The following is a 13,908-nucleotide window of genomic DNA, read 5'->3' as shown; positions in this document are numbered from 1 at the left end:
CCCTGCGTCCAGCAAGGCCACGTGGCAGCCATCTTGACAATCCATGTCCCACCACTTATCAGCGGCAGAAAACACAGTGTAAGGGGGATACATTCCAGTTTGTGCAATTAGGAAGTAATTGCTGCTTGTTCTGTACTAACCCCTTGAAGGACGGCAGTGTTCAGAGCATGTGCACACAAGACGGGAAAAAGTCAGGTTTTCAAGTCTTATTTGATGTGTAAATTAATTTTGGTTAAGATGCTCTGCTTTGGGGATTTATGATATAGTTTGGAAACGTTTTTTTTATTCTGGGGGGAGGGGGGGATAACTTCTGTCGCGTTTCATCCAGTGTGCGTACATACACTTGCCATATTGCATCCGTGAGGGGTTACAAAAAAATAATAATAATTAAAATATAAAAAAAAAATAAAATAAAAAATTAAAAGTAAAAAAAAAAATAATAAATAAAAAAAAAAAAGTTGCTCCATAATTGTGCAGAATTTTGACTCCTAGAAGTTCTTTCGCTGAAATATTCTGAGGATAGTTGTAACTTTTTTAAAATATAGTAAGTCAAGTCATACCATTTTTTTTTTTTTTTTTTTTTTCTTTTTTATGGAATAATTTTGGAATGACAGAAACAGGGTATATCTGCATGAAAGTACTAACTCGGTGGTCAAAAGAAAGAGTTTCCCCATTTTAGCTGTGTGTCTGTCTCCAATGTGCCCATAGACCAAAGTTTCATACAGTTGTACAGTCAATTGCATTTGCCATTAATTTGTGCCACTTTTTTTTTTTTTTTCTCTATTTCTCCCCCTTTTTTTTGTTTTTTTTTTTTTTTTTTTTTTTTTTTTTTTTTTTTTTTTTTTTTTTTCTTTTTTTTTTTTCAGTGTCCTTTTTTTTTTTTTTTTTGTTATTTGTTCATAACTCCTTATCTGTGAAATTTATAAGCCAGAGGTAGACATCTTAAGATAAACTTGAAAGTTCAAAGGAAATTCTAATCTCTTGAATAAAGAGATAATTGTTTGGTATATGCAAAAAAGATTGTATTGTATAAAATAAAATTTATATTTTGGAGTACAGCTCTTTTTGTTAGATTCTATAAAGTTAGTAATAATATGTTATTAGTTTCTTTTCTATCAAAAGTTATAACTACATTCAATAGAAAATTGTTAAAGTACAACATACTGAGAATTTCAGTGCTGGAATTATAGGTCTAGGAGACAAAGCTATATAGTGTAAATATATGATAAGTATGATATTGATTTCTCAATAGTTGGCTGGTGATGAATACGCAGATGCGTTGTTAATTTTCAACGAAGGAGTCTCACATGAAAATTTTTTTTTGGAATATAATTATCAAATTAAAAGTTCACATTTGATATTGATTTTGATTGTTCGTCTTGTTGTAGTCTTGAGATGGGTTTGTTTGCCTTTGCTTTCTGGAATCTGCAATTTTTTTTAAATAGCGTAACTGTCAGCCTGAGTTTAAATGTCATTTGATACTGTATTGTTTTTTTTTTTTTTTTTTTTTTTTAATTTACGATGGTTGTTATACTTTTTGTTTTGTTTTTCTCCATTCTGCATTGCTTTAATAAAAATGAAATCAACTGTGTATTCCTGTTCTTAATAAAAAAAAAAAAAAAAATTTTTTATCATTTTTTTATTTTAAATAAATTTCATGGATCTATTATAGGTAATCACTTAGCACTTTCACTTTATTTTGAAAAAAATGACACAGCATAAGAAATAAAACGAAAAATCAAATGTATTTTCCATTTGCAAAAATAAAAAAAAAAAAAAAAAGTTCACGCATGCGTTTACAATAAATATGACCATAGAAAATGTGTCATAGCACTCTTGATGAGAAATATAATGAATTCCTTGATAGTAAAGCGAAAGTACAATGTTGTTCACATAATATGCAATTTTAAACTATTAAAGAGTAAAGATATTATTAAGTCCTTGATTTTACTATTTCATATAAATCCACATACATTATAATGTTATTAATCTGTTGAAACACTTAATCAAATTTTTGAGTTGCTTAAATTCTATTGTGTCCAAAAGACAATTTTAAAAACTTTTATGGAGTAAATTTTTAGCTTTATTGATTTTGAAAATTTATTCATGATCTACATTATTATGTTAAAGTTGTACTGATTTTACTTTATAATCTACCAACAATCTTGACTAATAATACAACATGATGCAATCTTGCTTTATCAGTTCAGAATCAAATCAATTGTGAAAAACGATTTTGTAGAAAAAATTCAAATGACACGAATACATTAATAGAAAGTCATAACAATATTGATGTAGTAAACGTTGACAAATTTTCTCATAACAACAACATGGCTCAACATAATACAATACTACATACTTCCAATCTGATTAGAATCAAATTCTGTTTAATAGTAGATTAGAGGATTTGATGGAAAAAAAACATTAAAACAATAAATCATATATAAATTAATAACAGAAAAAATATCCAAATACATTCTTACATTTTTCTATTTTTCATCATCGCACAATCCTATCAACAATATTAGCACTACCTTTCATCTATTCAATAATGATGCGTTACTAGTGTCCATTCTAATGAGGATTTTGATAGGTGAAATGTAGTCAGGGTGAAATATACCACTACAGAAAAATTTACAAGTATAAAATTACAATTTCTTTTCGTTTCTTAAAATTTCCTTCCTATTTTAACTAGAGTTCAAGCAAAATTTATTGTCAATTATCTTTTTGCAACTTTATGTTGGGGAATTCGGCAAGGGGGTCCTTTTCAATAATAAAATTGTAAAAGGCAGGGATTACTTACCCCCACAGAAAAAATTAAGTATTAATTTACTTCACTTCTATTCGTTTCCACTGACACAACTCTAAGACTAGTCAAGCACAAATGATGGCTTATTCAATTGTCTGTTTCTCATGATCGTCATAGTCACCAAGCATCTCCTATCTGTAGCTCTGAAAAGGATTGAGAATTCCTTACTAGTACAGAAAATTTTTTTTCCTTTATTTTCACTTGCTATTTCTTTTCCACGTGTAGCACAAAACTCTAAGTCTGAGCCACAATATGACTGCGCCCTCTCACTAATTAATTGTCTGTCGTCTCCATGGGATCGTCATCAGCATCCATGTCATCTCCATCGTCGTCCTGCGGGGGTCGCTCCGGGGGCTTCTCATAGGCCTTCTCTAATGCAGACACTACAACGCCGTCCCAGACGGACATTTCGCTTGCTATACCTACAAGGAGAGTAAACCAAATAAATAAAGTCTTAAGTATTCTGCTTAGACAGAGACAAGACTCGGTAATTGTCATAATACACTACTGAATTTCCCTCTCCCCTGTATATCTAAGGGCTTGTTTACACAATCAGTTTCAGAGTACTGAACCAAAACTGTTCCTCAAAATAGCTATCCTTCCCAGCACTGATGTAAGGGATCTGAAAACAGACATGGCCATCTACTTGGATTCCTGCCACAACGCACACATCTATGCAGACAATAAATAAAATATATAAAGAACAATATATAACAACCCCATAGCTAACAGCTGCAATATTAATGACTGTTGATATTAGCACACACTGTATACATACCCATGTAAATATATTGGCTGCATACATACATTGCAGTTTACAGTTGTAATTATAAAGATGAATCACAGTAATACAGTATTTATCACAAATCAGCCATGCCTAGTTGATCCATACACTGCAATTGATGAGCCAATCCTATAAACACCCTGCATGCTGAATGGTGGTTAACACCAAGCCTCAACTCCACACTTCAACAATGATCCAGAGCTTGGCCAAACACCATAGTGGGATACTGATCATGTAAATAAACCCTTAAATTCAAGATAAACTAAACTACAGGCAATTATTTTTCCTTCTTTCTTTCTGGGAGAAACCAAACCACAGTTCTTACTTGAGTTGCCTTCGAGTCCAAGAATCTGTTTGTAGCCACCGTGTGAAAGTACTCTTAGAAGAGTCTGGGCGGTGAGACATACAAGGTCTTGCTGTTCCAGAGTCATAGCTGTATGTACACGAATATTCCCTCCTTCACAGGGGTCACTGATACCTGAAAGTACACAAAACAAGGCACTCCTTCCCATCCCTCCTCAAACTGTCAATGACGGTATCAGAAATCTCTGGGCGTCACTGACTCCAGTGATTTCTGGCAACCATCCTGCCATTTGGCCCGAGAGTCCGCTATGCATGTTGCAACACCTATTGCCGTACCCAGCGTAATGAGTCAGCTTGTTATGATGGTTATAGGCGTGGCCCAGTAGATATGGGTTAAAATGTCAAATTTAAAAATAAGAGAACTTACTGATTTTACTCAATATTTTGTCCAACTGCCTTGCTCAGTAACTTATCAATAATTCAACAATACCTGATAAATATAATGAATAATATTGTGAATTTCTCAACAAATTATTGCATAAAAGATTTTAAGAAAGGCAAATGCATTAAGTGGTACTATCAATAATGAAACCAAAGATCCATGCACTAACCTGCAGAGCCTGGTAAGAACAGTCCTGCTGCTAATAGCTGCAAACATCTGCGGAATGCAGAATTTATGGGCAAGGCCTGTCTGCTTGGGTTGTTCATAATAGCATAATGTGCCTGGAAAGAAAACAACAGATAAAATGGAAAGAAAATAAAAATTTCTAGTGGACAGATAAGGCCATCAACATAAGAGTAACAGCATTGTTAAGAATGAGTAATATGAAATTCATGCCTTGATTATTAAGTAACTGATAATTTTTTTTTTTTTTTTTTCACCACCAATCTAAGCCACACAGTCAGCCACTCAAGCAATAAATTAGAAGCACAGGAAATACATATACCCCAGTATGTGTCCATTTGCCTGTGGTATACAAAATTTTCCAGTAAATAAGGCTAAAACAAGGCTTTATTTATTTAGTTTTCGAGGGGCTGTAGCTCCTGAATAGCCACACCCCAAGCCAAACATGCAAACTATAGGATCACACAACTCAGACCCATGTGATGTGTATCCTTGCAACCAGCAATTGGGCAAGGTTTTTTATGAAGAATGGATACACATCCAATATATCAAGACAAAAAACATGCACCATGTTAGCTCCACTAAAACAAAAATGTGGATGTGGCCCACTAGTCTCTTGCTCTCACTAATTTCTTGCGAATAATTATATCACATGATGGGTGTGTTTATCTTTGTGCTATTTTTTTGCTTTTAGAAATCGTAATAAGAAATCTTCCTTTTCATTTTTTTTTCTTTCTTTCTTTTTTCTTTTTCTTTTTCTTTTTCTTTCCCCACTATTGTTATGTTTAAGCTTTACCTTCAAATACCTGTGTCAGAAAATTATTATCAATGAAAAATAATCTATGACTTTTCTCTAAAAGTAGTTACATCTTTACACTTCTTTTCTCCTAAAGAACCTGCAAATAGTATTACTTTGAATAGATTATCACCCTTTTCAACTTCCTTACATATCTCACAAATTGAATGTAGCAACAAGAGCTGAAAAAAACAACAAACTCCAATCTCACAAGGTCCACCTACGACAAGCTACCCAAACCATCTCACCAGGAGGTCCAGCATCCACGGTGACAGAGGCTCAAACCCTTCGAAGCGTCCACGCAGATCCCGAAGCAATCGAATAAGTACTTTAATCGTGGAGTGGTGTGCATTCTCCTCAAACCAGCGGCTGAGGGGCAGAGAAAGAGAAAGGGGTAAAATCAGATGAAGAAAAATCAAATTTGTTCTTATGTTATGGGGCATCTTTTCCATACTTGACCAAATCTGTATCTTAGTATTACAATCTTTAACTCTTCAGAGATGGGTATTAGAAATCTCTCAGCATCATAGACCCTAATCCAGCCGAGGAGAGCGGGAGTCCACTACTTGTAGCGGAACTTCCCACTCGACACTCTCTAACGCGTCACCATGCAAATAGCTGTACCCCGCAGATCACGTGGTTTGTTATGATGGCTATACATATGACCCAGCAGTAAGGGGTTAATTATTATTTCCAATAAAACATCTAAGTGTCTATCTGATTTCAATTAACTTTTCAGCAGGCACACCCATTCAACAAATTTCAAGTAACTTCTCATCCTCCTCTATTGTTCCTTTTACTATGTATATCTTTTTCCCCTATTAATTTGCTTGCTTAAAAAACATACATCCTCTATAAAATAATTCTGATGAACTCACAGCCACATTACCCTTAAAAATCATTATAAAAATATGTTATTCTTATGTCAACCATGAGAGGCTTTCTCACCTGTGTCTAATCGCTGCTAGGTGTGACTGGAGGATCTTCTGGTCGAGGTGCAGCTCAGGGTCCAGTTTGCGCAGGTTCTGGTGGATGGTGGTCACGAGGACACGCACTGTGGCCTCACTGTTGCTGATCTCGAAGCCTCGGTCATCTGGGAGCATTGTGAGGACGAGCACTGCAGGTTTAGGTTAGTCTCACATTAGGGAGAGGTGTATGTGAATGTATAAAATCGTATGTTGATAGAGGAGGAGGAGGAGAGGAGCGACAGAGGAGGTGTGCAAGGGAGGAGGAAGAAGAGGAAAAACAAGAGAAGTCTGAAGAGGAACCAAAACAACAGGTGAAGGAGAAAGAGCAGGAAGGGAATGACAGAGGTGTGCAAGGGGACATGGAAGAGAGGGAGGAAGAAAAAAAAAAAAAAGAGGAGGAAGAGGAGGAGGGGGAGGAAGAAAATTAAAAAAAAAGAGGAGGAAGACTATGAAGAAGAGGAGGAGGGGGAGGAAAGAAAGAGGGACAGGAAGAAAGAAAAAAGGAAAAAAATAGAGGGAGAGGAGAAGACGAGAGACTTACGAGAGGAAGAAGAAACAGCATGACTTACAAAAGCAACACCACCATTGTACCATAGAAGAAAAAAAGGCTCCCCCAAAAGCAATCCACTTACCTTCCTGGGGCTCTTGCGTGCGCAGATCATCACACACCTTTTTCCCGAGAGCTTCCACAGCCTCCTTGGTGGGCAGCGTCTTGAGGATCACCACAATATCTGCCACATTGTGTCCCGTCATCATGGTACCCTTCTTGTATGAGCCCACCTGTCGCACCTCTTCGATTTGCTGCAAAGACACAATGGCACGATTCATCTTTTCTTCCTTCACTGTGCAGGTTGGTAGGCAACTGATCTCTTTTCTCTCTCTTCCTCTCTCACTATCTCTACTATCCTGGTTTATATTTTGGCGTTTGTCTTTTCCTCCCAATGGTAATGGTTTACATCTCATGACTTATATTTTTCTTCCTAGGTGTACTCAATTATCCTACACACTTCTTTTCCTTTCTTTATCAAACTGGTTCATACGCAAACCTAGAAATTAACTGCCGTAACTACACCACAACTGGCATTTTGAACAGCCCAGTGACTCTAGATCTTTGCCTCTCACCAGGGAGTACACGGAAACATCCACAAACTAAGCAACGGGAGAGGGTCCTTGTTAAAGATGGCATGGGGGGGGGGGGTCCTAAGTATCTAATATTATTTCAATATGTTATATTTACTTGTATATTGCTCCACTATGGCACAGAGCTGAATCTGAAACACATACATGGAGTGAGTATTTTTCTCCTTAGATCATAGGATCAAGATATTTAACGAGGTTAGTCTCTCTTCTTCTAAAGGGGAAAAACTCGTATATGGTAGGAAAGGATATCTACATGCAAGGTATTAAAATAAAATTGTAAACACAAAATAAAAACACTTCCCAACAAAGAACACTCAAAAAAAAAGAAGGAAATTTAACATAACAAAACAACAACAAAACTGTGCAATGGAATCCAAACTATCTATGCAATATTTTTCTTTCTTTCTAATGTAGAAAAATAGAGAAAAATCTAAATGGCACATTCTCTACTCAGCAAAACAGCTGCCTCTTCTTACTTTGCAACAACAAAATCACTCTTCAGGGGCAGTGTCATGCCTTAATCTATCTTCTGACAAAGATTTGGAACTGACGGGAAAATTTTTCGCAATTACGATTTACAATAATATTAATAAAAAAGAATTGAACAAATAATAGCAATAAAGTAAAATTAATATTAGCAAGTAATAACAGTAATAACAATAATAATAAAAATAACAATAATAGCAACGACATCGTCAAAAGCAGTAAAAACAATTCAATGACATTAAAAATCCCGCTGGCTAATCTCCTTCCTTCAAACGTATCTTGACTCTTAACAACTCTGACACTTGATGGAAGTCAAGCAAAGGATCAAAGTAGACGAGGCACTCCAAAGCCATCTCGTGAACAATAATACCACCATGACCTACTTTCCGCATCCGCGCTAGAGGTCCATGAATTGAGTGAGAGCTATACGTGGTCGAGTTAGTGTTTGGTTCCGAGAACAGACACGTACTGCTGACTATGGAGAGGGGTGTGATCACAAGAAGGAACTTGTCTATTTCAATATTTACAATAAAGCACTAATTTACGTGTGTGTGTGTGTGTCTGTCTGTATGTGTGTGCATGTGCGTGCATGCATGTGTTCTTGTGTGTCTGTTTTTGTGTGTCTGTTTTTGTGTGCGTCTGTTTTTGTGTGCGTCTGTTTTTGTGTGTGTGTGTGTGTGTGTGTGTGTGTGTGTGTGTGTGAGAGACAGAAAGATGTCTGAGTATGTGGGTGTGTGTGAGAATGTGCATGTGCGGAGTGTGTGCATGTGCATGTGCGGAGTGTGTGCATGTGCATATGCATGAATGTGAGCATGAGGATGTGTGTATGACTGTTTTGTGATTGTGTGAGAGAATGTGAGTAACAGTGAGTTTGAATGTAAAAGTGTGAGTACAAATGTGTGCTTGTCTGCATGAGAGAAAGAGAAGAGAGAGAGAGGGAAGAGAGAGAGAGAGAGAGAGAGAGAGAGAGAGAGAGAGAGAGAAGAGAGAGAGGAGAGAGGAGAGAGAGAGGAGAGGAGGAGAGAGAGGAGGGAGGAAGGAGAGGAGAGAGGGAGGAGAGAGGGAGGAGGAAGGAGAGAGGAGGGGGGAAGGAGAGAGGAGGGGGGAAGGAGAGAGAGAGAGAGAGAGAGAGAGAGAGAGAGAGAGAGGAGGAGGAGAGGGAGGAGAGAGAGAGGAGAGGGAGAGGGAGAGAGGAGAGAGAGAGAGAGGAGAGGGGAGAGGAGGGAGGAGGAGAGAGGAGGGAGAGGGAGAGAGGCAGGAAGGGAGGGAGGGAGGGAGAGAGAGAGAGAGGGAGAGAGAGAGAGAGAGGAGAGAGAGAGAGAGAGAGAGAGAGAGAGAGAGAGAGAGTGATTGTGACTGTGACTGAGCGTGTGACAGTGAGGGTGAGAGATTGTGTATGTCGTGTGCACATGTACCATGCTATGTTATTATATACATTATATAAGACAATATTCACGAACAAAAAGAAAGCTCACCTACCCGCTGACAGGCAATGGTTTGCAACAAACTTACGGAACTTACGCATGCGTCAAAATTGCCCGGATCTACAATAAGGTTATCCATCACAGCCTGGATCTTTGTGACTAGGTTAAGTACAGCAGCCTGTTCTGCTGGTGTAGGTGACAAGTCTGCATTTCTTTTCAAGAGGGCCTGCAACAGAAAATTTGATGAAGCTCAAAGGTATGGGACTGAGGAAGTTACAAAGCATAAGATAATACATAAATACACACAATCTTATTAGTCCCTAATAGCATGTGGAAAACCATCTTACAGCAATAACAACTTCTCCCCTCGTCCCCTTGAACCCAAAACCCTCCTTTCTCACCTGAGTAAATGCAGACTCGTCGGGTGCTGGCTTCACTTTGGGGAAGGCCGATTCGCAGAGCACCATGTCGAAGGGCAGTCGTGGCACAAACTGCTTCATCTTGGGGCCAAAATGTGGCCCAGGGCCCATGGGGCGCATCATGCCTCCTCTCATGCCTCGCCCGCGTCCTCGGGTCATTACCATATTTTGCTAACACCTGGTGGTGGAAGAGGAGTTAGTGAGAGGAAAAATGACAGAAGGAACAGGAGAGGATATGAAGATTCATTGATTAATTTGTCACACATTTGACTAGTTAATCATGGGGTTAAAAAATAAAAGAAAAAGAAAATTTAAATATTTGTGAACAATCCAGAGGGTGTTGCTGGTCAGTATCACTAGGAAAGGAAGCAGAAATCATAAAGCTTAACTATTAGTCTCCCAGAACCTGGCCCATCAGTCCTTCACCCAGGAGGTTACCCAGGACCATTAACTGAATGCTACTGGGTAGTTTCCCAATGCAAAAGCCCTCTCTCCTGGGCTGTATGCATAGTGCCCCAGGCCCCAGCACCATAGCGTGCATGACAGCACATGCCCCCAGAAAACAGGACCGGCACACCATGGCTAATATGCACATGCCACCCGGAATGTAATCCAGGCATGCCTGACATGTACATACATGCCACCCAGCAGCAAAAGGTTAAAGCATGCAGTGTCTTGACAGGGTTGGGTAACAAGGGAGACTTGCTTACCATAATGACACTTACAATGAGCATCATGTGAACTATCCATTAAAAATATGTAATCAATTTTCAAACATTCATTTAAGAAGTAATATAAGATGGGACATCAGATGAGCTTAAAGCATTTACACTGTTATTGTACTGTGGCTCCTTTCTCAGGTCCTGCTCAGGTACAGTGCTCTGATTCCTCCAGACTGTAGCACTTAAAGAGTATAAGTAAAATTTCAACTTGATCTACCATCTAGATATAGTTTTCAACAGCAGAAACCAACTATAGTGATGAAACTAGGCCTTATACTAGAAAATTGAATATATTACCTATGCCAATCCAGCAAAGCGTGTTACATATAGGCACTGACATTTTACCAAGATACAGGTTGGACTGGCTCCATGTTTTTTGGTAAATCATCTGGTATCATATGAAATTTCTAATCTGCAAGACTGTGGGGGAGGATTGTTGGGGCTTAGCTGGAGCACTAATAGGTGTAGAGGTAACAACAAGTGCACCACTGAAGAAGAAGAAGAAGAAGAAGAAGAAGAAGAAGATGAAGATGAAGATGAAGATGAAGATGAAGATGAAGATGAAGATGAAGATGAAGATGAAGATGAAGATGAAGATGAAGATGAAGAAGATGAAGATGAAGATGAAGATGAAGATGATGAAGATGAAAGAAAAAGAAGAAGAAAATGAAAAAGAAAAAAAATAATATAATTGGTTTCTACAAGCTAAAACTATTATAGTATCTGTCCAAGGCAGCACAAAGATACAGACAAAAACACAGTGCTGCCTTATAAAGGAATCAAAATCCCAGCTTACAATTACTTAAATTAATCTGCACAAGAAAAAAACAACAGCAAATTCAGATATCAACCCGATACCCAAACCAAGGCATTGGTTGAATGACAGGTTCATCCCTACAATCCAGCATTTATTTATGAGCTTGTGTTGTGCTATTTCATTAGTTTCATTTGCAGTGTGTTATGCATCCACATTCCCACAACCTTTACTTACAATTGAAAAAAATTAAGTGGCAGTTCTCTAGAGCCAGACTATACAGTAGAATCAAATTTTGTATCATTGGACTCCTATACTGTCTACTAACCAAACATAGCAGAAATAATCAGCTGAATTAAAAAATAACCACAACATAACCATCTGAAAATTCCAATAACTTGCATAATGAAGAGGGACTTCAGGCACAGCAAAGGAGCCTTCCCTCTGCCTCAGCTGGGATGTGCTTGAGAATTCGCACTGGGAGAGAAGCAGTGACACCCATAAGGGGAAGATTTTTTGTGGGGGTCAGCCCTTTAACAAATAGCAAAAGAAATACATAAATACCACACAAAATAATCCTGCCATTCAAACTGATACCATCAGATCTTGTACATACAATCACTAATGTTGCCTGATACCAACCAATACCACAGCATATGCACACTAGACACTGAGGAAGCTTTTGATACCAAAATCAATTGATCTTAACGATGCAGACTGCTTCTAGAAAATTACCAGTTAAGTTTTCATCTAAACCTGGAGTGCTGTATCTCTATAAGAAAATGTATGACAAACAACTCTCCCCATGAGTTTTAATACATCTGGAATGCAGTTAAATTGCCAAACCGTCAACCTCACCTTGCCAAAATCTCAATTGGCATGTACATGTTACCATCCATCTCAAGAGAGTTCAAAAGCAACTGCCACAGTAATGACTTTCAACAAACTTATGGTGTATGCAGTCTGCTGAAACAGACCTCCCGATCAATCTAACATCCAATAAGGAACTTCTCCCAGCTTTATCTCACCATCTTTATATATATTTATGTGAGGGGAAGGATTAGTGGCTGAACATGGAGACCACCAGTATTGCTTCATGCAGTCTTAGTCCTGTTAATTATCACTATCAAAGGATTAGACATCAAATACAATCCATCCAAATTTGTTATTATCCACACCATACAGCTCTTCAACAAAATTACCAAATATAAAATGGTAAACTGGTATATCATATAGTGAGTCAAACGGAAAGTTCTGCTACATGTAGTGGACTCCTCAGCCAAATGGCAGGATGGCTGCCAAAAAATCACCGGAGTCAGTGACACCCAGAGATTTCCTATACCAACATTAATGGGTTAAATATCATAATTTTCCTCATCATTATGAAAACCACAAACGCTTAACTGGGTGGCTGAGATTAGTAGTACAAGAGCAACGTCCTTTCACCCCCCACACAATGCTATTCACACCAGCTTGCATTCCAGCACACGAACACATCAATCAAGACATCAATCGAAACATTCCTATTTCTTTCTTATTGGTAATGTTTTACTGTTATTTTTACATTATTTCATCTATAACAATTCCATGAACTATCCTCTCCATTAATTCATAATCTTCAAACCTATTTTTTCACATGCATGACGACACTTGCACACAACTTGGTAATTCATCAAAATACCTTCACTGAACCAATCATGACAATTTTGGCATCAATGGGTTCTTCTCACCCCCTAGGACACATACATGCCACAGAACCTCCTCAGACCCACGCATTCTTTGCCCAGATAGCTGGGGAGGGCATAAAAGGTACCTGGGAAACTGCTGGGTCAACTAACAAAAATGTAATAACATAATGAAGGTAAGACCTCACTGTTACTGTTGAATGCAGAATATAATGACATAATGAAGGTAAGACCTCACTGTTACTGTTGAATGCAGAGGGCTGTGCCTCCCAACCCAGGGGAAAAAAAAAAAATCCTCCAAGTATGTATGGCAGATGTGGAGGATTCTGTCTTCCACTGCGGGGGTTTGGGGGTGGAAGCAGGAGGCACAGTCCCCAGCTTTAGACAATATTGGGACAGATTCTGCATATATTATTCATAATATACCCTCTAATTTTCCTGGTACTTTTCATGCCCTCCCTTGCTATTGGGTCCAAGACTGTTGCCAATGAGGGTGTTTCCACAGCATAATTCTGATATTTTTTGCATAGTAAAGAAGGTACATATGATATATATATGCAAATATTTTCAGTATTTAGAAACACTAACTCTCAGTGCCTTGAGCACTTTCTGCGTAGAAAGTGAGAGGAATCCATTGATACCAAGAGAGTCACGGTTGGTTCTTCGTAGAGATTCCGAAAAGTCACCCATAAATCTCCTTTTTCTTTATTTATTATTTATTCCAGCCTTTCATACAGATCATCGCACTAATTCAAATGTCCCCATATTGGTCACGGACGAATATGAATGCTTAATTACCTGCTTCATTCGTATGCAAAATTTCTGCATACATTAGTTTCCATACAACAAGCAATTCCCGAACCGTTCCATCTCTTAGTAATAGCCTTATTAGAGTGTGGTAAATTTCAGGAAAAGAAGGAAACAGAAAGAAAGACAGAATGTTGAAAAGTGGAATAATAATAATAATTTTAAAAAATCCGAAAATACGAGAAT

The 13,908-nt window shown here is 37.9% G+C and overlaps 1 protein-coding gene across 5 annotated transcripts in view; it reads right to left on the bottom strand.

The window, feature by feature from the left end:
- Window positions 1–2,991: 2,991 nt before the first annotated feature.
- LOC119597058 (interleukin enhancer-binding factor 2 homolog) overlaps window positions 2,992–13,908 on the bottom strand; it is an 11,297-nt gene continuing 380 nt past the window's right edge. For 2 of the 5 annotated variants that reach the window (XM_037946507.1, XM_037946506.1), the window contains exons 2-9: window positions 9,737–9,932; window positions 9,424–9,561; window positions 6,918–7,086; window positions 6,266–6,434; window positions 5,566–5,686; window positions 4,508–4,619; window positions 3,919–4,071; window positions 2,992–3,231 (exon numbers count right to left, since the gene is read on the bottom strand). In XM_037946507.1, coding sequence (XP_037802435.1) covers window positions 3,083–3,231; window positions 3,919–4,071; window positions 4,508–4,619; window positions 5,566–5,686; window positions 6,266–6,434; window positions 6,918–7,086; window positions 9,424–9,561; window positions 9,737–9,919 — 1,194 coding nt within the window. In that variant the 5' untranslated portion in view covers window positions 9,920–9,932 and the 3' untranslated portion in view covers window positions 2,992–3,082. The remainder of the gene's footprint in view (window positions 3,232–3,918; window positions 4,072–4,507; window positions 4,620–5,565; window positions 5,687–6,265; window positions 6,435–6,917; window positions 7,087–9,423; window positions 9,562–9,736; window positions 9,933–13,908) is intronic. The other 3 variants (XM_037946509.1, XM_037946508.1, XM_037946510.1) reach the window with 3 other exon arrangements.

This window comes from Penaeus monodon, chromosome 38, assembly GCF_015228065.2.
Source record: "Penaeus monodon isolate SGIC_2016 chromosome 38, NSTDA_Pmon_1, whole genome shotgun sequence".
Classification (NCBI taxonomy): Eukaryota; Metazoa; Arthropoda; class Malacostraca; order Decapoda; family Penaeidae; genus Penaeus; species Penaeus monodon.
This window is presented reverse-complemented; position numbering and strand designations above follow the sequence as displayed.